At 36.9% G+C, this 25,119-nt stretch overlaps 3 protein-coding genes across 24 annotated transcripts in view; 1 reads left to right on the forward strand and 2 right to left on the reverse strand.

The window, feature by feature from the left end:
* Nucleotides 1-1,466, forward strand: part of HERC1 (HECT and RLD domain containing E3 ubiquitin protein ligase family member 1) — a 106,089-nt gene extending 104,623 nt beyond the window's left edge. For all 17 annotated transcript variants that reach the window (XM_084531602.1, XM_084531591.1, XM_084531603.1 and 14 more), the window contains one exon: nucleotides 789-1,466. In XM_084531602.1, coding sequence (XP_084387728.1) covers nucleotides 789-974 — 186 coding nt within the window. In that variant the 3' untranslated portion in view covers nucleotides 975-1,466. The remainder of the gene's footprint in view (nucleotides 1-788) is intronic.
* FBXL22 (F-box and leucine rich repeat protein 22) lies at nucleotides 842-14,138 on the reverse strand. Its single transcript, XM_084531615.1, has 2 exons — nucleotides 11,799-14,138; nucleotides 842-9,122 (listed from the first exon to the last, which is right to left on the reverse strand). The coding sequence occupies exons 1-2, from the start codon at nucleotides 12,131-12,133 to the stop codon at nucleotides 8,777-8,779; spliced, it is 681 nt and encodes a 226-aa protein (XP_084387741.1). The 5' UTR covers nucleotides 12,134-14,138; the 3' UTR covers nucleotides 842-8,776.
* Nucleotides 14,139-14,283: 145 nt separating this feature from the next.
* Nucleotides 14,284-25,119, reverse strand: part of USP3 (ubiquitin specific peptidase 3) — a 46,444-nt gene continuing 35,608 nt past the window's right edge. For 5 of the 6 annotated variants that reach the window (XM_084531608.1, XM_084531609.1, XM_084531611.1 and 2 more), the window contains 7 exons: nucleotides 23,055-23,201; nucleotides 21,569-21,675; nucleotides 21,327-21,407; nucleotides 20,207-20,325; nucleotides 19,925-20,038; nucleotides 19,749-19,816; nucleotides 17,397-18,206 (listed from right to left, as the gene is read on the reverse strand). In XM_084531608.1, coding sequence (XP_084387734.1) covers nucleotides 18,041-18,206; nucleotides 19,749-19,816; nucleotides 19,925-20,038; nucleotides 20,207-20,325; nucleotides 21,327-21,407; nucleotides 21,569-21,675; nucleotides 23,055-23,201 — 802 coding nt within the window. In that variant the 3' untranslated portion in view covers nucleotides 17,397-18,040. Of the gene's footprint in view, nucleotides 15,628-17,396; nucleotides 18,207-19,748; nucleotides 19,817-19,924; nucleotides 20,039-20,206; nucleotides 20,326-21,326; nucleotides 21,408-21,568; nucleotides 21,676-23,054; nucleotides 23,202-25,119 lie in introns of those variants that run through there. The other variant, XR_014696638.1, reaches the window with a different exon arrangement.

Raw genomic sequence — 25,119 nt, forward strand, 5'->3', positions numbered from 1 at the left:
ATATGCCCTGAGCTATTAAAACCAAGGATTTTATTTGTGCAGGAGCATTGAATACTGCATGGATTGCATGTTAATTCAGTTCATATATTTACTATGGTTCTGTGATTGGAGGTCAAGACAAGCCCTTGCACAAGAAACAAAACCTCTTCTGTTGTAACTTGTCCACAGTCATTTTCTGTTCCAATTCCTTTCTTCATTCGATAGTTTTAACTCCTTTAAGTTTGTGTTAAGCAGCAACATATGACCACTAATGAGCTCTAAGTCCTAAAACCACTATAATGAATTTACAGTATATTACTTTACGCACAGGTTGCATACGTTTTGCATTGTGTTTGGGGTTTGTGCAGTGAAAGGATATTGTCTGAACTATATGAATCAAAAACTTGGGCAAATATAAGATAACAGTGTTTTGACTGTCATCTTTGGTGAGGTGTCTCAGGTTGCTTCATGTTAAGGCACTGAATGGTATGTAATTTGAATGTTGTTTGGTATCTTCCAGTGGGCTTCTAAACAATAGCGTGGTCAAATAGATGCATTTCATTAGTGAATGGAGGAAGTCACACAGCAGGTGATATAGCAGTAGTTTTGCACATACTGCAGGATAAAACAAGTGATATAATAAACAAGAGAGGCTAGTCTGCTTCTTAGAATAAATATTGAGATACAATGAGAAAATGCTGAATGATAGAGGCAGGGAAGAAGGGATCAATGAAATATGGATATGTTGCATTTTTTTTTTACTTTATTCACAAACTTAACAGTGTCCCACCTTTTATCCGTTTCCACAGCCTTACGACAGCTTGCCTACCTCACAGACTTGTTTCTTTCAACTGAGGCTCCCACCTTACTCCAGTCAACTAATCATGGCAGAGCGTTTGCGCTATGCAATCAATAATTGCAGGTCTATAGATATGGACAATTATATGCTCTCACGGAATGTGGACAATGCAGAGGGCTCAGACACAGATTATTAACATTCTGTGAACAAAATCATCTTCCTTTTACTACGACTAGCGCCCTGAGTCCAATTTGTTGTTGACATAATTTTATGGTAACCATAGATGTTTTAGGAGCATAAAAACAGATGTTAATAAACAGTGGCCACATTTTAGTTACTCTAAATGTAATAAAAAATTAGATGTTTTTATTTTTTGTGATTGTAAAAAAAAAAAAAAGAAAAAAAGAAAAAAGAAAACAAAAAAGTATGATCAGTAATTTTTTTCTCCTTTTTTTTGGTCACTTTTGATAAGTTTGCATGGAGACATTTTGGTGCATTTTTGTTGGGAATAGTACATTTGTAAGCCCTCCCAGTGAACATGAAGAGTTGTACATTGTGTATAATTGTTCATTAGCAAGGACAGTTTTACATGAATATTCACATATTTATTTTGTTTTAATTTGAATTGCCTGTGCAGGGTTCCTTATGCAGAGAAAAATAAAGCGAATTCAAGAATTGTTTGCTTGTATGCATTTGTGAACTGTGTATTGGTATACTTAGTCTTCATACTTTTTCATTTTGTCTCAGGAAGTTCTAGTACTGCGGTATTTAGACAGGACATGACTTTTGAAGCATCTTAAAATGTTTATCTTCAAGTAATCTGATGGGTAGGACCGTGCCCTGCTTTCTAATGTCTTTGAGGCTTTTTCAGGTATACCATTAGCTTATGCCTTGTACTTCAATATGAGTTAAAGTTGTACTTGATTCCTTCTTGATTTTCATTTAAACATTTTTCTTTTCAAGAGTAGTAATTGCTGACATGAATAATATACAGCCATCTTGACTTGGAAATCTTAAACTTTTTGTCCAAAAAACACACCATCCTCTTTGATATACAGGAATTGATGTAACTGGTCCTAATCAGAGTACAAATAAATTAAAATGAAGGTGACAGGCTAGTTGTTGAAGTTGTGGGTTTTATATACGTTCTGAGTATACAACTTTGATTTTAGTAAACTGCACATGTTTGGTCTCTGTCACAGCTGTAATTGTGTTATAATCAGCAGTGCCTGGCTTACACTGTAACATTCATACTTGGTTAGGACAGTGATGTACTATTACCAAGAAATTTTTATTCTGTGTCTTAGCGAAGTGCTGATGACAATTCCTTTCAGTCTCCATATCTAAAGTATAATTTGTGTCAAACTGCAAATGCTGTTTTATGTTCAGGAACCAGTTTAACCAGGCTGAGAAGGGTAGTGTCTTTCCTCAGGTGAGTCGCTGCTGCTCTGGCTTGATGTTCCTCCTCATTCTCACTGGAATCCTTGATAGGAGGCTATGGGGCCTGAGGGCTGTGGAAAAAATTTATGAACCTAAACTCACTTGGTACACCACTAGTTTGTCTGAGAACACAGGCATTCCTGTTTTATGTTAGCAGGGATTATTAGGGAAGCTTCCCAGCTGTCCAAGATGGAACCTGGTGCATTGCTGCCAGCTAATGTTGGTCAAAGGGCTGAGCAAAGAGCTTCCAGATCCAGTTTTTATCTGGTTTATTCGATTAGGACTCACTGTTGGCTCATGAAAAAGGCAAATGATTCTTGAGCTATGACCAAGAACCAGACTGCAGCATGAAACATCTGGAGGGGGACTTCCAATTGTTTGGGGAGAAGGAGGGACTCAGGGCTCTGAAATCATGCAGTTTAGTTTCCTGCCTCATCGTGTACTATGGTTCCAAATTGGACTGAGATTTCCACAGCCTGTCACTATGTTGTGAGGAAGTATATTCCCTTTGTGGCTTAAATTTATAGGTGTTGTACATATATAAATATATATATATGGCTACAAATAAGAATGGAAACTGCTGTAGAATGTAGTGTATGATTGTATACTAGACCTCACTGATGTGACTCAAATCAGTGCTACCAGTTTGCCAGTCTGTTTCTATCAGATGGAGAAGATAGTAATACTGTGCCTGAAAAATTGCAGTTTAGTATGGACTATGCAGTTTGGTTCTTGGAAAATTAGGATTTTTTTGGAGGCAGTTTACAGGTAGGTAAGAGAGGATAGCAATGTTTACAAATACTAATGTTCATTAAAAGATTTAAGTGTGATTCCTTTAGCCATTTCGTTCATTGTGCTTGTCCTTTGGATATTCTATCTTAGCATGATGAAATCTTTCAAATGCTTAATTATTTTTATTTTATCCCACCATTTGTTTTTACTGTAATTACATTGTGCGTGCATTCCTTTTAATCTGCTGATTGTCTTATTTCTGTTGTTCAGGCATCTGAGGCATCTAAGTGAGACTGGAATCATGTTCAAGTTTCCTGCATAATGCTTCTTCTTATACCTAATTGCATATGGAGATAAAGAATGTACAGTGCTGACTCTGTTGTACTGTTCATTGGAGACCATCTGAGAAAGTTCTAACTTTATGTCAGTTTCAGCGTATTTTTGGTATGCAAACCTCTCCCTGTGGAAAAAGAGGAGTAAATATTAGCAGTGTATGTCAGCATTCCATAGGATAAGTAAGTCATATATGCCATTCTTTAAAGGAAAAAAATGTGTGCAGCTCAGTCTTGTAACAAGCCTACTAATGACAGGGTTGTAGCACTAGGCCGTAGCAAGGTAGGCTGTGAGCTATTTCTCATTCCCCTTCCATTTTTCAGCATTGGATGGGACGTGTAAGACTGCAGCAGGGAGTATCAGTGATAACAAGTGCATATCAGAAGTAAGAACAGGTGTGTCACTGTGTTTATTTAGACCCTTTTCAAATTAATGAGGTATGGAGCACACTATACTTAGAAATGTTAAATTCTAAATCCAACTAGAGAAAAAAAAAGCTTGAAAAGCTTTTAGCCACGTGTGTATTGTGCTGGGTAGGTTATATATAGGAAAGTACTTCATTGCCAAAAGCCTCTTTCTTTTGTTACATGTGACTACTGTTTGCTGCTGTTTTTTACTGTACGTTTTTAGTTTTTCCTTACGACTCAGTTCTCAAGAAACAATTGTCCTCTCTGATTTTGTAAGTCTGTCACTTCTTGAAACCCTAATTTATGTTGTTTTATCCTGTTTCTAACCTGGGATTAAATAATTTCTTCTCTTACGCCTCTGGTATTTCCAGTCACTTTTTTTTGTACACCTAGGAAGTATATCACTAGCCTTTTGGGCTGTCAGGCTGTCAGATACCTGGTTAGCCCTTTGAAACAGGTAGGCAGACTACAGCAGAGAGAAGATGAGCAACCAGTCCCCAAGGCTAGAGGTAGGTAAGTTGCTCTAACCTGATGAAGCCTTATTCTTACTGGAGAGTCAGCAGTAGAAGAGTTGGCTCATCCAACAGCCTTGGAATGTACTGGTGGGTGGTATGTGCATCTGTCATGCCTAGAGGGGAACTAGTAAGAGCAGAATGTATTATTGAGTAGTGGTGTTCTCCAAAGAGGTTAACAAATGATCAGCTCAGGTCTGGAAATTTGATCTGTATCTGGCATTTAGCTATGTGATGAAGTTGAACTGCAAAAACTACCACTGCTTGTAAGTAAACAGTTTTACCATACTGCAGGTCTTTGTTCCTCTTCTGTTTTATTGCCAATATGATCTATGTTTCACAGTGAAAATTTGAAGTGTCACCTGGATGTTGCTTTTCCCCTATTTTGTGGGAAAAGGCACGAACTTTTACAACTAAACTTGTCTTTTCTACTTGGATCTGATAACATAAGTGCAGCTTCTGAGCAGGCTTTTTTTTTATACTGCTTTTCTTTTGGTATTTTTATGAAATTTATATAACAAGCCCTCCTCCCTCCATACCTGGTAATTTAGACTTAGAATGTGTGAGTATTAAAAAATGTTTCAACAATGTTAAGAGAACTTTGACAGAGCTCAAATGGCTTGGGACTGAGGAAAACTTTAAATATGCTTCTATCTTTGCATCACAGCCTAAGTAAAATGTTACCGATGTATACTTGGGAACACAATTCAAAAATTAAGAAAGTTGATTACTGATGCTAAGAGAAGTTATCAGCACAAGTATGTTCAAATTTTACCATGTCACGAAAGAAATATCCATATTTAAGGAGGAGAAGAGCAAAGTAATATAACTTTGAGCATTTGTATAGAAATAAACCAAGAAATCAAGTAAAAGAGTGTTCTGAGGCACTCTTTTGACACTATAAATAAACTCAGAAACAGTTGAGAGAAAATTGGCAAAAAGGTATAGAAAATATGTAAAGCTGCAGACCCACATTCGTATTTTATAGCTACTTAAAATTATCTGTTAGATCTGCAGAGGTGTAGCTTTCATCACAGAGGGCTCAGAGAGAGCTAGCATCACAGGAGGGTCTTTGATTATTAATGTGACTTAAAGAGTTTGTAGCTTCTGGCTTATCAATATATGAAATTGGTATTTTTCTCCATGCATAAATTGTGTACTCAAAGTAAGGATTCTGTCGGCTTCCCAATTTACACATCATAATTGGTTTATTCAGACCACCAATCTTCTTTCCAACTTACAAATGCTGTTTTAGGATTGACAGTTTTTCTTCCTTTCTATGCTTCTAGTTTTGTTCTGTGCTTTTGTAGTGCATAAGGATCCTACTTCAGTTTTAGGACTGAGTTAATGAAATAGCAGAATACTATAGTGCTATGCTGTTAAGTATTTCTAAGTTGTGCAAATAAAATTACTAAATTATTTTATTTGTCTTCTAAGTGCGTGAAACTTTTGGACACTCGTACTGATAAAGTATTTCTCTAGAATTTCTTATCTGTTTGACTAAGTATCTGCATGCTGTGATTTATTTCTTAGTTCAGCCAAATTAGAGAGTTCCAAAGGATATCTGTGAATCAGTAAGCCAGGATGGTAAAGGAGGAGCAAGTATATTAATTTGTGTTGAAAGCTGTAAAATCCTTTCCATTTTTCATAAAAAATGATGAAAATAGCACATAGTGTTTTCAGGAGTCCATAGCTAGCTCACCATTTCTAGCAAAGGAATAAGCCCTAGGAATGTAGGCTATAAAAATATTTCTGCTGAGATTGTTTGAAACTTATCTTCCTAAAAAAAAATGATTGGAAATACAATTTTACAGTACCACTCTTCCAATAAAAAATATCTTCCAGTGGAATTTGATAGCATATTTCTTTTCTGTTCAAATATGAACAAAAGATGAGCTAAATGATGAAGTAAACATTTATTTCAGGACTATCTGAGGCTTCACAGCTAAATTTGACATTACAATACCCAAAGCATTTTTCTCCCTGTAGCTTTAATAAAAGGAATAACAGTACTGTAAAAAGAGTACAGTGAGAAATAGGAAAATTAAGCCAGCTGTTCCTAATTAATCAAGGCCTAACTTCAGACCTTGTTTCTACATTTTGGATGACAGTGAGAGGGAAAAAAATAATCTTCATTTCACACATTCTTTTTAGAGAGGTATTTCTAAATTTTAAAGAACAAGCAGCTTTCTAGGTATTTGTGACAACCTGTAATAATTTTTTAGATAGCAATTTAAGAAGTCACAAATTCTGTTTATTAGAGAAAAAGATAGCTTATATAGTCTTCCAGTTATATATATAAAATTAAAGTGCAGACTAGCAGTAAGCCTGCAAAGTTATACCTGATGATACGTCTACAGTTGTTAAAATGCAACAAAGCTATAAAATTATTTTAAACCATGGTAGTCTTGACACACTTGAATTCCAGCAATGGAATTTCCAGTTTATTAGCAAGTTTCATTAGTGTTGTGTTACTGGTGTGGTGAGATTATCAACAATTTCAAGGTCATTATGTTCATAATGTCAATGAAACCAGAATACTATGATACGTGCACTTAAATTGCTGCAGTGAAGAAGTTTTGAATAGTTATGTCATGGAACAGAAATGTTGACTCTCTCAATGGGACAGAGCAGAATTTCCATATGTTAGTATTTCTAAATTTGCCTTAAGGACAAAAAAAACTGTGCTGATGTTGGATTGCCACACAACTCTTAAGCCTCCATTCACATTATTGAAACTGTTATTGTACTACTGTTATTGTAACTCTACTGTTAAATGACACAGAAAATTTAAAAAGCTTGCTTTATTCTGTTGCTTGTGTAGATCCAGGAAAATGCAGAAAAGACCTGTTCCAAGTCAGTGTGGTGATGACTGAGGTATTCTTACTCTGGGTAAGATTTTAATTGAAAATGAAATCTTAACTGCTGTACACTTCATTGTGAATTAAGCTGGAATTGTTCAGGATCCATTGAGCTTGTCAAACTGGTCTGTATGCAGCCTTTTGTTTGACACCTGAGCTGTACTGACATTTGGTATTCTAGAAAAAAAAAAAAAAAAGTTATCAATAGCCAGGTATAACCATCTGTCATTCCTGTAAGCATGTTCTATACTGGATCATGTTGAATGGGAGAGAAATTGAAAGTAAATATAAGTTAAGATGTGGAGTCCACTAGAATGGACAGGATTCTCTTTATGGTTTGCTTCAGGAGTCAATGCTGGATATTTCCTAATCACTGAACAAATTGGAATAGGAAACAAAATTTGAGGGCTTGTCCCACACAGAGGAAAGCACAGCATTTGAGACAGGGTGCCTTTTAAAAAGGCACGCTGTAGTTCAAATAAAAATCTGAGCTATTCAGGCTAGACCATCTATGTTATTGCTCTGAATTGGTATAGATACTGAGACAGGTTCAACAGGTAACACTTTTAATGGGGAACAGCAGTACGGCTGATGCAGTAAGGTGGCACTCAGAACTGTTCACCTTTCCTGGGGCGAAAATCTGTACCTAAGTGCCTTGGAGCCTGTTGTTGCCAGACCTGGTTACTCAATACCATGACCAAGTCCCTGTGTGTTGTATCATCCAGGCAGGTTTTGTACAGCAAAGTGAAACTGTGTCAACCTTTGGAGTCATACTTTGGTGTAGCTGATGCTGCAGCAACTCTTCATAAAAACACTTCCCTGTTGCTGAGGTGCATGCAGGCAATTGACAGCCCTGTGGTTCGGGATGAAAACAGCTGTTTGCTGGTTTTTGTTGTTGTTTTTTTCCTTTTGCTTTGCACTGAGACCACAAATGTTTATACAGATCCCTGCTGTAGAATGTTGCTAATTTATAATTTAAAGCTGTGTAATTTACAGCTTTATAATTGTACATCACTGTCTTTTCCTACAGGTTTGTTCTGTAAACTAGCATTTTTTCCCATCAGAATTCCTTTAATGTCAACTTAAAAAAAAAAAAAAAAAAAAAACTTGGTTATTTTGTCAAAGTATATTGTGCACAGGGTCAAACTGGTTTGCACACAGTGCCATGCATATACCCTCTGTTAATAAATACACCTGACAAATCAACCACAAATATTAATCTCTGAGGAAGTGATAGTTGTCAGGTACGCTTATCTGCTTGCTAGAAGGAACCTTAGATGTCATGGATCTCTCTCTTCACTGGTAGAATGCGTTATATGTGTTATAAAGTCTATAACAGAAATTGATTAGTCGCTCATTCCCTGAAATTTGTGTAAATCATACAGTATTTGCTGCAGCTTTACGCCTTTCCGTGTTAAAAGAAGGTAACAGAACCAAAGTTTTTAGACTTAATCGAGTACTGCATTATATGACACAAGTACACGATTTTTTCCAGTTTGAGGAAAAACAGAAAACAAAGGGTGTTTTTTCTTAAGATGGTCCTGGTGAAAATTCACACCTTTCCCAACGCAGCCTTTACAAAACATACCAACCACTTCTTTGGACTTAAACCAGAATGCATTAAAGTAGCCACAGTTAATTGAAGCAGTGCTACCCTAGAGGTAAGTAGAAATAAACTATCCAAATTGACTGAGTTTTTACAGTTTGTTGCACTTAAAGCTGAACCAGTTTTCTTGATGATTTTCCAAGTGTGAACTTTTTTTCTGGTTTACTGTCTGGAATCATGTTAGCACTTCTCTCTGCGCTCAGCATTACTGAAGGACACTTTTCCCTGACTTTCTCTAGACCAGTTTGTGTTATGTTCCGGCAAAAATCCACATGGAGTGTTTGCAGTGATCTCCCATAGAGGGTCACTGCTTCCAATGTCTGGTCAGTGATCCGCACGCAGTTTTCCAGTTTGAGTGTCTTGAGGCTTGGGCAGTTCCTGAGAAGAAGCAAGAGGCAATCATCCGTAACATGGCCGCATCCAGAGAGGGTCAGAGATAGCAGGTTTGGACATCTGAAAACATAATCATTACAGGTGAGACTAGGGAAGAATAAATAATATACAGAGCTTGGAAAAGCCAGTGTCTTCAAGAATAAATCTTAAAGTTTTAGCAAAATACTTCCTCTTTTACCAGGAGGGTAAGAAAGTATGAGAAGGTGGGGGTGTATGTAGGTCTTAAAGCTCAACTTTACTAATCACAAAACTTACCTTTCTTGCTTTTTCTGTTGGTGGCTACATCTGTAGCTCAGTCGGTGCAGTGGGGAAGTGGATGCTTGTACATGTATAGGCTGCAGCTGCAGTGTTTTTTTACCTAAGGAGTTGCATGGTGCTGTCCTTCTCTGAGTTCAGAGAAGGAAGACCCAGCAGAGATCATAGGTTCAAGTCAGAATGGATTTGAGGACAATTGAGTGAAGAGGCTGCTTTGTAGACATGCTGAGCATGGGCAAGTAAGACACTCCCACTCTCTTGATTTTATGCAGATTTTTTGTTTGTTACTTCAACTCCTTGGTTTTACTGAGTAAGTGCCAGCTACTACCTACCTAGTTGAGTGCTGATGTTGGATTGCCACACAACTCTTAAGCCTCCATTCACGTTATTGAGACTGTTATTGTATTACTGTTATTGTAACTACTGTTAAATGACACAGAAAATTTAAAAAGCTTGCTTTATTCTGTTGCTTGTGTAGATCCAGGAAAATACAGAAAAGACCTGTTCCAAGTCAGTGTGATGATGACTTACACTGTCCATGTGTATGCAACTGGAGCAGACTGGTTATTATTTGCTGTTGTGCTGAATAGGCACGTTTGCAAAGGCCCTTGTGCCCCGACCTGCAAATCCTTCTGTACAGTGTTTGCTTTCTCACTTCCAGCTCTCTCCAAGGAGCAGCAGTTGAGCTGTGTGTCTACTTAGGTAGATAAACCTTAATGTTTCTGCATTAACGTAGGACTCCTTTAGTTCTATTGTTGACAGTAAAAAATGATTACAGCAATGCTAATGGTGATCTTGTGGTCTTGGTGATTTTGGCAAGGCTATTAGCTTGCCTGTTGCCTGCAGGAACTGTAAAAAGGTATCCATAAGTGCTTCCATAAACAGATCAGTTAGAAATGCAAGTGACCAAAACAGGAAAGGTTAAAAAAAGGATCTGACCCACAGTGTCATCAACAGAACAAAAGTACTCAAAACTCAGAAAGCAAAGCTGAAAATTCATTTGAATTATGTTTTTCTTTGCACAGAATGCTAGAAATTCTCTTGTGATAGAACTGCTTTAGGAGGGTTGCTGCAAAAAGGCAGGAATTGGACTTGGGAAGGCTAAAATGGATGACACCGTCAGTGTTAATATACAAGGACATTTTAAAGAGTGAATATTTAACTTTTGGAAATTGATCTCCTTAATTCTGAGAGGCCATTGCTGAACTTTGATGGACTTCGAGGTTGCTTGCTACTCCACAGGGTCTGCTTTGCATTATGTCCAGCAACCAATGTGAGTTTACAGATTCTGCAAAGGAAGGCACTTAAGTGTTAAACTCTTTCTACTGAGCTGTAGTCTTGTGTTCTCCTTCTGAATTGTAATTTGTGATGGCAAAAAAATAGAAATAATTAAGCGTGCCATCTTGGTAGTAGACATTTCAGTGACAAAATTAGAGTATTTCCTTACATGTGCTCTTTACTCAGCACTGATATGTTTCCTAATGGTATTTGGCTAATTAAGCTGAAGTTCTTATCAGTTGTTCTGGAACAATTACTTTTGAACTGTTGAACTTAAAGTACACATTCTTTTCTGAACCCATATTTTAGTCCTTGGTTTGAGATTGTACTGTTGCTGGTTCTCACCAACACCCCGCATTCTGTTAGTACCCTGTGATTTGTTGTTTTGTTTGTTTGTTTGTTTTATAAATTGCTAGGTCCAAATTGAACATTTTGCCTTACGTGCTGTGGCACTAAGCTGAAGGCTGGTTACACCACAAATGTATACCATTTCAGCTCTAATATTTGACCACAGCTATCCTTGGTGTTGAATTAAAATGCACTGGGATTGGTTTTACCCTGTTTGCTCCTCCTAATGTAGTGTGACACTTTTTCTTAGAGCTTCTCAGTAGCACTAAAGCTGTTAAAAGAAATAATGCGCATTGAGAGCTCTTTTTTCTTAGTGATACTTCCTTTTACTCTAGTTTATAAAAAACATAGTTACATTTCGGTATAAAATCAGTATTTACTTGAATGTATAAAAAACATAGTTACATTTCAGTATAAAATCAGTATTTACTTGAATGGAACAAATTTTCTGTTAGGAATGTGTTTAATGCACTTTCTTTTTCAAATGAAGTGTATTCAGTATGTGAAATCATGCCTTTCCTCTAGGGGTTCCCCGTAGACAATCCTTGACAATGACAGAATGGTACATTTTAAGTTAAGCAGCAACTTAGTAAGCAGTATTGCACTTTACTGTGTTAATTAATCTTTATTCCAAAAAGAGGGAAGACTAGGCTTAAAGAAAGTCATTGAGAAGATACGCTATTGCCACTATAAAACCAACGTAACGCTATATTAAGACTACACAGTGAAAGCACTCATGTACTTACTGCTCCATTTCAGGGAGGCTGTATGGAGGAGAATTAACAGTTCTCAATGCTGTCATTTAAAGGCAGCTAACTTTACAGGAGTGTAGAATTTCACACCCAAAGAACATACCTGTTGCCAACTTCTAGCAAAAAATCAGTGACAGTGTTTTCATGCTTGTTACAGAAGTCTTTCTGGAAATTGTTTTTCATCCAGTCCTCAATGTTACACACCTTGACTCTCTCTGAATGCCAGCAGATGGATAAATATTTTAAGGCAGGTCCCAGGAGAAAGTTGTGCTTCTTTAGTTCCGCTGGAGAGTTAAAATTCAGTAAAGACCAAAGTATAGGATCTTGAAACACTTCTAGCAGTTTGTGACATGTTTTTGCTAAATTTTTCCTGCTGTTTTTGTCCAGAAAAGAAAATAGATGTAAAAGGCATTCCCGATTCAGCTGGGTTATATGCATAGCCCTTCACAGAGTGTAAGGAAGCAGACAGTCTCCTGGCCTTGTGGAATAACGGCAGTGCTGGAGAGGGGCTCAGAATCACTAGAAGGCTGTTGCACATATATGGTTGTGGAATGGTGTTTATTTTTGGCCAACAACTGGTGCAGAAGTTAAGAGCAGGGAAAGGATAAGGACAATGCATGAAACTGCTGTGCTGTTCCTTCAAGGGAATGGAATGGGCATGCAGATCAGCAGGACTTCTCTTTCATGAAATGCTTCCTTAAAAGGGATTTTTCTTTAAAATCATTATTATTATTTTCCTTTTAGGCAATCCTGATAGTTAGCAAAGACCTTGTGCTGTGTTAATGAATGGGAAGGGGCAGATGGTAGGTACAGCTGCAAAATGTAGCTTTGGCAGCCTCTCAAGTTTGGAGGATTTGACTTTCAGAGTGGAAGCTTGTACAGTGTGCAACAATTTTAGCCTTTATTTTTCATTATTTTTGCTGAGGCTGCACTTTCTTGTCTCATGTTCAAGGACTGTTATACTAAGATTTAAAAGGAGGCTAGTTGAACAATCTTTCATTAACAGCTTTAAAAATGAGTTTAAATGTTCCCTGGGTGCAAACAAGTGCACACAAAAAAGTCCAGTTTCTTTTTACAGGCGTCAGCCTTATGGGCATTTTCCTGCCCGCTCTTATTTGATTAAATGGTGCTAGCTGTTTCCCCCACCTTTTGCATCAGTAAAGTAATGCTATACAGGAAGACATGCATGTGAGCAGCCATATCAATGTTCAACTGCTGAAGACTTATGATTTTCTAGCAGATGTCTTATGTTAGCCTGAGTTTTACAAGTTTTCTTGCGTCTATGCTTTTGTAGCTGTTACCATGGACCTGGAAATTTTGGTGGCAAAAATATATATAGTAGGTTTTAGGAATAGGTGTCTGTTTTCCAGTAACGGACAAGAAAGCGTAGCAGAAATTCTTGCTGTAGAAGAAAAATAAATGTACTGCAAATGGTGGGTCAGAATTAAAAGCAATAATAACCAGCCCTGTGACTTTTTCATGTTTGGGAAGTAATACAAGAATTTAAGGTAGTTCATGCCAATCTTTGGTTTGGTGTTAATATAGGGAAATAATATGTATAACTATTATTATTATAATAGTTGTATAACTAATTAGTAAGTATTAGGAGCAAAACACATCCTGAAGGATTTTCCAAATGGCTTGCACATTTTTAGTACCTGGGAGTTTTTATGTATCTATGCATTTTAATAGTGTTTGTTTCAATACATGACAGGGTTGAGCGCAACCGAAGTTCATCTTCTACTTCTTTGTCTGAGACTGCAGTTTGAAAATGATCTCTGAAAAAATGAGAGTAGAATTTTTTTTTGCAGTCTGCAATGATTGTTTTGGCTTCTTATCTGTGCATGAGTAATGTGTATGCTTACCCACAGTGGCTCAAAGAAAATGACAGGTATGGATCTGTACAGTTCTTTAAAGTTAGTAATTTTGTTCTGTAAAAGGTAAGCTGTGCTTAATGATTACCAGTTCTTCTGGTTCCATGTCCTTTGTCATTAAATATTTGCCTTGGAATTAGAAGGATATTCTTGCTTTCCCTCCCATGCTTAGAAACAGGCTATGAACAGTAGCATGAATACTTTATGAAGCCACAGAAGAGACAAGAGTAGATGATTTCACATACCAGGTAAGCCAGTCATTGGAAAATAGTTTAAATGGTATGCCAGGAGTTTTCTACTTAGTTCTCTTACTGTTTTTTTTTTTAAAAACTCTCACTCTGTCCCTTCCTCATTCTCAGAACTTACCTTCACCATTGAACAAGTTTAAATAGTTGAGACTACTCAGAATTGTAATAAACAAAGGAATGTTATTTTAAGGAAAAACATAAAACCAAACAAACTTCCATGATAATCTTATCGTTGCTGGGAGGGACTCTTAAACCACAGAGGACACACACCATGATCTAACAAAAATAACAGCCCTTCTGTGAAAGGGCCCTTTAAAATTGTGTCCTCTTTGGGTTTAAATGCTATGTTCTGATACAATTAAGTTTGCTTTATTTTTTTTCCCCTAGAAGTTCGAATACTCTGTCATCCTGCTCAAATGATCAATGCTAATACTTGCAAAACTGTAAAAAGACATGCAGAGTTTCATTTCCTAAGGAAAAGAGACACTTTAATGGCACATTTTCCATAAACACATTGTGTGAATGAGATATAATTCACATTCATCCTGGAAATGCTCCAAAAACACACACGATGAGCACAGTCAGTGATCCTCACTGAAAATTACACACAATTTTAATGGTAAACAATTACAACTATGGCACTACAGTACTTGAGGATATCCTAAAGCACATTGGAATCAATTTTTCAAGGTGCTGATTACCTCATCAGTAAGACACAGACACATCAGTAATGAAACATTGGGGAAAATTTTGAACACCAAGTGTTATGCTTTCCACTGATTTAGCAAAATTCTTATAAATGGCCTCCTGCTTTTGAACCAAGTCCACTGTACCTGCCTCTCTGAAAGTTTTCAACTCTAAATCTCACACAGCTATTATTACCTAGGAGAGTCTCTTCTGACTATGCAGTGAGAAGAAGCTCTCTTTGTAAATGCTGTAGAGCTTTGCATATAATGCCATACTTAACAGCTCACTATACAACATTAAAGCAGAAGTGTTCTGAGGGCTGGACATTCTGCAGTTTTGTTTTACATAAATCATGTCTCCAGTTGTATATATGGCTAAACAATGACTAACAAAAAAGGACAACCTTCAATCAGACAAAATTGGGTGAAAAATATGCAAGTCTCTGAACTGTAGAGAGCAGTTGCTGCTTGCAGAGCAGTCACAAGCAAGACAAAATTCTTGCCAGTTAGTGTGTACTATGATCAGCAGTAAGTAGAAAGAAACATTTGGCTTAAATGAAATGAGATATCCCTCCCCTCCCACAAGCTAGTAGATAAATATAGGATATACAAGTAAGGTTAAAAATGTAATACTAGGCCAGGTGCAGTATATGTTACTGGTTCAGTGCTCAGTTATTTATTTTTTTTTTTACTTTTTTTTTTTTTTGACACCACACTGAATAGAATACAGTGGATAAGCGAAGTTCTCCACCAGGAAGAGAAATACTTGTGTTGCCACAACAAACTGTTCATACTGTCCATCTGGGTTTGCAGTGGGAGAAAGTTAAATTAGGAAAGGATTTACGATGTACTTGTTCCAGCAAAGCGTAAGGCTGAGTCTGTATTATCTACCACTTGCTGCAAGAACAAGACTGACATGATTGCATTATGTTCCCATGGCCATATCTCAAATGGACCATGCTGGATACCGTTGCCCAAGACCTTAAATGTTACAGAGACAATATTACTAAAAGGAAATCCTGAAATGGGAAAATAAATCTGTCCCAAGAAATTAACAGAAGTAGAAGCTGCTTAAAATAAGTGAATGTTGCTGAAGATTACAAATCTTAAGTAAGTTCTTAAAACTACAGAAAGGCACATTTACATCACTAGTTTGCAAGAACACTGCATACACCTGACTCCTGCAAATTAAACTGTTTCTGGTCCAGAGCTAGTTGTACGTTTTTAAGATTTGCATTCCCAGAACTAAGATGCTAAAGGAATCCAATCCAAGTAGCATGCAGACAAAATATAGATATAGATGGAATTGATTTAACTCCCCAGCTGTGAGCAGTAGGGCTGTGCTTCAGGTTAAAAATGTCATAAAAATTATTTTGTGTGTTCCGCACAAAAATGAAGTATGTCAAACGTCAACACCTAGCTCTTCTTGTTAGAACAGCAGCTCTGGCTGCACAAAACTGAGAAATGGTAGGTGACATGCTATCTACAATTTAAAACAGTTATTAGTTTTAGTTATTGTTCAACTTGAAAAAAAAAAAGGCATCCATATATATGTGTGCGGCCCTCAGTGTACCAAATAATAATCACAGTAAGTTTAGCTAGTGTACAGCTTACACACACACACTTAGCAATGTGGAACGTTTTCTGCAGCTTTTATATTAAGCCAACCTCTCTTTCTCTCTCTTTCCTGGTTCAACATGACTTGAAAAGGCCGTAAGACTGTCATTTAAAAAAAAAAAAAATCTCCTGATTTCTGTTTATGCTTGTCAATGTACAGCTAGCAGGTAACCCACAGCAAGGAAAATGAAGTTCACCCAAGTGCACCATGAGCTGTATCAGTACAATTTATAGGGATTTTTATTTTTTTTTAACTTCATACTATGCCTTTTAGAAGCAGTAACTAAAAAGAATACTCAGTATAATAAAGAATATTCAATATTTTACTTGTGTTCTTGTGTGGTTTCAGGCTAGTATATTCTTCTGTTATCGCAAATAAAAGGTGCAATTTGGCTGTGTGACTGTACATGAGGTTAAAAAACCCCACAACATTCTTACTAAGAAGCTTTTGCGATTGCAGGAGTGTCCGGTTACTTGCTAGGCACGTCAAAGGTAACTAGAAAGGGTGGAATGGGGGAAAGCACCAAAATGTAGCATGCCAAAGATCAGATTCCTGGATTTTGCAATATAGGTTTTTCCTGTCCTTTTCTAAATTTCACTAGCAGAGAGGATCTGACCTCCACTATCTGGAACAGTGGCATAGCTGAAAATACCAATGTTTAAACAGATGTCTTTCTCTATTACATAATCAAGTCATAGAAATTGTATCATGTCTCCAGTGTGAATCTCAAAACTGAAAATAAAGATCCCACAGTGGGCTTATGAGTAAATACTGCAGCTACCAGAATCTGCTCCAGTCAACAAGCGGTTTTGGGTCAATCTTCACTCCTCAGGCTATTCTGAGAAAGTATCTCCCTTTAGTTTGTTTTAGTTTTGATCTGATAAAAACAACTGCCATGCCAAGCATCTTGAACTCCATCCACTTCTTTTCAGTCTTAAATTAATTAAATTAATACAGGCATTAAAGTAGACAGGAGCTATATTAGTTAGACCTATGGCTGTTCCCATTAGGGGCTGTGATCCCAGTTTCCACATGCAAGGAGGGTTGGGGTCCCACTGCCAGGAAATCTCCAAGTTTTAAAGTAAAGTTCATGGTCAAATGTCAGGATTACTGTTTAAAACAGATATGTTTCTGGCAATTCACATCTGGTTTAAAAAAGAATAATAAATCTTAACACAATTTAGACGTATATATATTTTAAGATTTAAAAAAAAAAATGAGGGGAGGGAGGGAAGAGCATATGCAAGGAATATTTGAATTAATCTGCAGTATAGATACAATTGAACCAACTGTTTATTTACAATGATTCCTGAAAGTCAGCAGCCCGAATACACACCGATATAGCAGCAATTACCTGGTCTATTTAATGATGCCACATCTCATCTCTTCTTCAGACAAAGAATGATTGTTCAGAGGTCACGGCTTAATTTCTTGCACGAGGGAAAATAGTACGTGCAAACAATTCCTTGATTTAAAGAGATTAAATCATATCGATACAACAGCTGTAAGAGCAGCTTGAAGTTGTATTGCTCTTTGTAATCAGAAGCACATTTCTCTTGCTTGTAAGGAGGACAGAAAGCTTCTCTGATGTAAATGTGCCTTTAGAAAGTGAGAACTGAAAACATTAATATAAAAAAGTCAAATAACTAAGTATTTCTTGAAACTATATATATAAAAATTGAGTTATCACAACTAAAGCAGCAAATCAAAATCTGCTGAGGTTTTCTGGTATAACTAAAAAAAGTTAGTTTGTGTCCAAGTTCAGTAAGTCAAATGCTACCATTGACACAACAAAACTAAAACCCACAAGAGGAAATTGAAAAGTGCACAATGAAATTAATAGTCTTGGATCAAGTATTTACGGAAAAATGGAAATGTTTTGTCCGCTGGACTTGATAAGTGAGAATTAAAAGGAGGTATTAAAGTTTATCTGATCCAGATTTGGCTTGCCGTTCCACATAGAAGAGGATGTAGGCCTTCGCCTTTACCACAGTCTCCTCGTCGGTCAGCGTTACAGTACTGTCGTTGAAATGGAACCAACGACCTTCGTGAGCTGCATACGCGGTGTAATGTCCAGAGCCAACGCTGTCAGCAAGGCAGGGATGGGGGGAAAAGAAAAAGGACAATCAGAAGGAGACGGGCCACCTCCTTCTCTGATGCATTTTCTATTAGGCAATAATGGACTAAGAGACTTCAAGGAACCCAAGCAAGAAAGGAACTGACAGCCCTCTACGATAGTTGGTAAGATTTTTCTTGTCTTAATCAGTGGCACTTGAAGTTCTTTAAAGTAAAGTTTCATGTTAAGTAAAATAATCACTTACTTGCAGGGATAAGTTAAATTTATTTTATTTTTAATATGAGCTTCATAGCATCCCATTGTTATTAGGCAAGCAAGGCCTTTTGCAACACAGAACAACTTCCAGGTTTGTTAAGCCCATTATCTGTTGCTTAAATGTTAGCTGTAGAAGTTGTACTGTGCTTTATTTTTATACATCTTACCTATTTTGGTCTAGAGAAACTCACATAGTCTAAATTTAACCAAAAGGACACACAACAGAACAAATCTTTCAAGTATGTTTTAAACAGATCAAAGTTTTGGAGCCCTATGTATTGACTGTAACGTATCAGAACTATACACCCACCTATTTTCATACCCTGCCACCACCAATATAAGGCCTGCTTTCACTTATATGTTGTAACATGCTTTCAATGGTTCCAACCATCTAATTCTATTCTGTGACCTGCTCTCTTGCTGCCTGTACAGTTTTCCTAGGACTTCAAAGCACCAGACAGATGCACTGTGGTGCTACAACAGCTGCATTTAGTAGTCAAATTGTTTAGACAGTCCAGCTCATACTCGTATCTGTAATACCTCCAGATTATATTCAGATATAAGTACGGTTTTGATTAATGGGATTTAGCTTCTTTAGAAAAGTTCTTTTATACCTTCACATCCAGAGAGTGATTTCCTATTAACTATACAATCAACAATTGTTTTTGTCACTACTACAGTTATTCTCAACAGATCCACCCATGGCTAAGTAATGGAAAACAAACAAACAAACAACCCCTATCCAGCAACTGTATTTCAAAATATGAAACTGTCCAGCTTTGTGGCATGCCTATTAGTATTCCCTTTGAATTATCACTCCTGTAGGTAGATGCAGAGTAATTGCTTCTCCTGTGCCAATCTTAAATCTACACTTGTTTCAAACACGTACACTCTGGCATAAATGCACATGTGCCTTTCAAACTGAACAGAAGAGGAAACAAAATCTCTCTCCCTTGTAGTAAGAATTTCAAAATGAAGCATTAACTTCTGAAAGGCCCTTTTATCCACCCTGTTGGTTTTAGCGTCTTCTATTCCTGAGGAACTAGAACAGTTTCATGTTGTCTGTCACTCCTATTCTCTACTCCCAAAGACTAACTGGAAATCACAGGAATTATTACATCAATCTATCTGAAGTTACTTCAGCTTAGTTCCATATAAACTTGTGAATTTCTGCATATTTCCACCAGTAAAATACACAGATGTTCACTATGGGCAGAAAAACCTTAAATAAGTCAGCATGTACTTCAGTGGGAAGAATTTCTCTGCTCAGAAGCCGGCTAATTCCATGTACTCACCCTGAACCATGATGCACAACAACAGCTGCAAGGTCATAGAGGCAGCTTTCTGGGCCACTGTTTTCAGGCTGCGATTAGAAAGAAAAAACTCTTCAGTGATGCCTGCTTTAATTTGTAATGAAGACATACATGTGATGGAACAGATTTCTCTGGGAGGTATCCATGAGGCTCCATACCTCTAACAAGTAGCACTTCATGTCTAGGCCTCGTAAGGGAAACTCAACATATGTATCAACTTTGTTTCTCAGATATGCTGTCCAGTGAAATCGTTTCAAGTGTAAGCATAGCACCTAAGGGATTAACAAAACAAAATGGATGCATTAGGGGAACAGGCTGAACTTAGTACTGCTAGATATCTGCTATAGCCTACGGGAGGGTTATGTGTAGGTCTAGTAACAGCTGAGCAGTTATTTCCAGTACCACATTGCCATGCTGATACTTTTAATATTTATACAAACCTTTGGTAGTTTCTGAATCCAGAATTTTTTGGTGGACTTCTGTTTCTTTTTGCATTTATGACACATATACAGCTCTGTCTCATCAAGTTCTTCCAGGTCTGTAAAACTGCGAAGACAATCTAAAAACAAAGAACACATACACACAGAACTCTAATTCAAGATGATAGCAAATGATATTTCTAACATGAAATGCAACAAATTCAACAACCTAAAGAAGGTATGCATCTGTAGCAGTCCTTCTAGTTAATCTACAGTTGTGCAGTAAAAAGCTGCAGCTATGTGATGTATTAGGATGTTGCAACGTGCAATGTTTCTTGGTCCTTTAAACAAGTACAGCTATAAGCAGTTCCAGAGAAAAAAAATAATTCAAGAAATCTTACTCTTGAAAACAATATTCCTTCCAACACTCAACACAACTTTATTTTTCAAAAGAAATCATATGACTTTCTAAGAATGTTCAACTTTTTAAAAGAGATTTGATTTTAGGTACAAGATGAACCGTGGTAAAAATTTTTTGTTTGTTTGTTTTTTAATATATTAGTATTTTGTGATTTGCAATGAGTGCAAATAAAATGCAATTTACAAATGTGTAAAAATTAACAGCCTTTAAAATAAGATCAGTAATAGCACCAGTGCCCAACTTCAGTTGGCTCCAAAAAAGGTGCCAACAGCACCAACTGCAGTATTTTATTTATGATGTTTAAAAAGCAAATGCACAAGAGACAACTGGCATGTTTTCAAACACGCTTGTAAGCACAGAGCCTTAGCAAATACCACTATGCACACTGCACAAAATGTTGGTTGGAAAGACTGGACTAGATTAGAACTATTCTAACCACAAAAAATGCACTCTGCTGGTGTTTTCCTTGGTATTTACTTAGCTGACCTGCAGACTTAAAGCACATCTCAGCCACAGTTCATTGCATTTGTACGTCAATACACAGTGACAGGTAAAAACCGTATGAAAAATTGTTTTAGCACCCTCTTCTACTGCAGCAGCTCATAAAAGCAGATAGCATGTAGCATCAAGTCATACCCTAGATAAAAGCCTGGCTCCTCTGCAATTAGCAAGTATATGCTCTGATTTCTGTTAATTATTTCATTATGCAGAGACTCTTACCTCGTAGTGTGCACATTGGTCCATTTTCTTGATTCTTAGTACGCTTGTTTCTGAACTGACTTGGAATATCTAGCGAAAGGTCTAGAAAAAACAATTAAAAAAATTAGGGCTGAATAAAACAAGGCCTAATCTTCCCAGGCTAAAATTTCAGTTCAGTCATATGCCATCTAAACCAATCAAGAGTCAAGATTTGTTTTTCTGACTTATGTCAACCACTTTTTTGATGACAAGAGGCACCTTACCTAGGAATGGGTCAAACTTTCTAGATTCAGTCCCGCATATTAAACAGTTCACTTCATTTTGAAGAATGCCTCCAAAAATCGCTGTGACCACAGTAGATGCTCCATTTCTAGAGAAACAACAATAGAGAGGTAAAGTCAGAATGTCTGGTCTGTGCTTTATATTCAATACCTCCTAGATGTTTACTGGTTACCACTCATTGCTACTAGGCAGTGCAGTTAGGTCCACGTGTAACAGACTGAATTAATTCACAGGGCTTTCATTCTTCCCAGAATTGCACAGTGCATTAATTCTGTAATACTTTTGCTTTATCTTGTACCAGTACAAATTGTGAACTTCATATTCCCTACACAGATGCTGAGAATTTTAATGCTGAAAGTATTCTGCTTGACTGTATTTTTTATAATATAGAGCCACTTCCTACATGGTACAGTATTTCAACGCTGTAATTAAGGCTGTTTCTGAACAGCAATTTTTAAAGAAAAATGCTTCCCTCTCAGGTAGGCCAAACATTTCAAATCTACACCCTACTTTGCTATGAGTAATTTTGACTTCTTTAAAGCATATTTCTGCACTTCTGCCATTTATTTGCTTCCAAAGACAGCTTTAACTTGCATTAAGATATACTAAGCAATATGTAGCGGCATCTTTATTCTCTATGCTTTCATTAGTCTCTCACTTAATCTTTTCATCAGATTATATAATGGCCATGTAGTCCAATGAGAACAAAACATTTTAAGTTACATTACACAACTTCTAAATTACATGCTAGTTTGTGCTTGCAGTTCTGACAATACAAGCTTGCAGAAACCCGTGTTTCACGTATGCACTCTGCCTACATCTTTACAGTTAATCCAAACTCTGCTTGTTAAGCAGATGGAATAGCTACCCAAAAATAAACAGGCGCTCACATGCATTCACAGCATCTTTATTACTTTACTGTAACCATTTCAGTTAACTTTATAACCTCATAACTTTAACTGTGTGTCAAGTGATCAAGAAATGTAGAGTGGGTCCAGGAAAATTTCCATAGTCAAACAGCAATTGCCCTGCTCATTCTAGAAGGTCTGCTGACAATTTAAACCTACAAGTACTTGGCATTTTTGCCTCTGTATTGTTCAGGCTATCTATTGCCCTAAGAAAAACAAGACTGAATAGAAGCAAGGTATATATAGGTACAAAATAGGAAGAAGTGTGTGGGTTTTTTTTCCTGAATGAAAAATGAATTAAAACGTGTTTACAATTTACTCTATTTGTTCATACCTATTAAAAATGCTAGTCTAAGAGCCATACTTGCTTTTCAAGGAAGCACATCCCATAGGATTATAATCCATTACTGTGCAGCTTTGTAATTTGCCCTCTTAACATGCATGCTGAGGAAATGTTAAACAAGGACCCATGAACTTGAAACTTCAATCCACCACACCGATCTATACAAAGCATTGAGGTATTGAATTAATAAACAAGTAATTAATAAACAAGTCTTACATGCAACATTTGCTGCTTGCAGTCAGGCTAGAATTTTCTTGCAAAATTACTGAACGTGAAACACCATTAAAACCACCCTGGAGTTCCAGGTGTAGATGGTCCAAAAGGTAACGCATGAACTCATGAGCATCCTGCTGCTGGTATCCCCTTAAGTGAAAAAAGAAACAACAAAATCAAACATGCAGGTTGCTTTATTGTCAGTACACGCTGATAAAGAACATGTCACGTGGAAGAATGTATGTTTGTTTAATAACACAGAGCAGACTTTACAGCAATGTTTGTACCAAAATGTACCAAATGTATCAAGTTAGCCTCTGGAAAGATAAAGTGATATCTACACAAACTGCATGATTTTTTTGGTCCCTCACATTGCTATGGAGGTCTCTTCTTAAAGCCAGAGAAATGTTTAAGGTAAGTTTTATATCAGAAGAGCCCTTTTAAATGCAACAGAGAGCAGCGGAGACAAAATTTCCTCACGTATTCTTTAACTGTAGCTGCAATGTTAATTTACCTCAATAAATTTCATCTATGGTAGTAACATCCTACGTCTATATACATGCTAGCTAAAAATGCACAATGGTCACAGTAATTTCCCCTCACTTGTGCAAAAGCTTGCCTCCTTTTTTCTTCTTTATTTGCTACTGACTGTATTTGATTAGTACGTCTGTTTAGGTATTGTTAGTTACTGGATTCTGCCAGCACACTATGCATCCCTACTTTGAAACTCTTAAGTCTCAAAACTGGTTCATAGTGTTGATGTGTGACGTCAGAGTTACTGCACCATTTTCATTCAGTCACTGAGCCCACACGTCACTTTGGCAATTTGTTTGCTTGCCTGCTTGGACCACACCAGAATAGGGAATTTATTCTTAGTGTTTTTTTTCCACATGCATCTTTAAATGACAATACAAACTCTGAAGTGGTGAGGATGAAACAGAGATTTCTTTCCTCCTCTCTTAACATGAGAGCTGTAGACATGCTTAGACTTGTACACCTTCCTTTGCCTAACCTACACACCACTTGCTGGGAAAGGAAGGCAGTGGTGGGAGATACAGAGCATCATTTGAGGATATGAATTTGCCAGGACAAGGTTCCGATCTCAGCTGTTAATGCTATCAGCAGCAGCACTGCTCAAAGACTTTTTGTTGTTGTTGTGTTCTTTTTTTTTAAAGCCACTAACTTAATCAAAGGTAATGGAGAAACCATCAGGGTAAATACACCTTTAATGTTATTTAAGCTAAATCATGCATCAAACATAAAGAAAAAGGTATTTGTTTGCTGTAAGATGTATACTTATATGAAGGAGACGACATATATAGTTAAACAGTGAAAGCTTTGTGCAACACTGACGTAATTATGCGCAAGTTGTTGTAGGCCGAATTACAAAAATCCCCCAGTATGAGACCTGGCTTTTCTTCTTTTTCTTTTCCAATTATGTAAGTTGCCTTGTTATGCCTCCCTTACATATTGTTATCCTCCTTATTTCACCTAAGTATCAGCGATAACTGTCAGATAAGATATGTCTGGGAAGAAACAACGGAGAGATGTTCTGTGCTACTACACAGAGAAGGGATAATGTCCAAGAGAATCATGTCACAGCACTCAATGTATTACTGATATGTTTAGTGAGGAACGTAGGTGTATCCCAGGAAAGTATTGCTAGGAGGCAGCAAAATAAAAAGAAAGTAAAGCCATTTCATCTGTAGAATAACAGTAATGTTTTCATCCAAACTCCCACCTTTAAAAGCAATCACTGAGAAATTATATACAGCTTAAATTTTTAGAATTTACTTTGCTTCAGGTACCCTTCCAACATCAATTTCCTCATAGAAAAGCTCTAAAGCTTGATCTACAGCAAATAGCACGTTTGATCTGCAGCAAATTTGATGAAATAACCTTTGGAATCATTACACGTTACTGGTTGTGTTCCTGATGCATGTGTTTACATTTGATACAAGTTAATTCTAGGTGAAAGATTCTTTGAATTTGATAAAAAAAAAAAAAAGCTTAAGTACAGATGCAGATCTTTTAAAAAACATGATACAGACAAAGATCCGTCAGCTAG

This window comes from Aythya ferina (assembly GCF_964211825.1).
Source record: "Aythya ferina genome assembly, chromosome: 11".
Classification (NCBI taxonomy): domain Eukaryota; kingdom Metazoa; phylum Chordata; class Aves; order Anseriformes; family Anatidae; genus Aythya; species Aythya ferina.

Excerpts from the sequence above, each read along its gene's own strand:
- FBXL22 (XM_084531615.1), bottom strand. The coding sequence starts at position 12,133 with ATGCATATAACCCAGCTGAATCGGGAATGCCTTTTACATCTATTTTCT. Across the intron at positions 9,123-11,798 it reads TTGCTAGAAGTTGGCAACAG|ATGTCCAAACCTGCTATCTC; the intron begins GTATGTTCTTTG and ends TTATGTTTTCAG.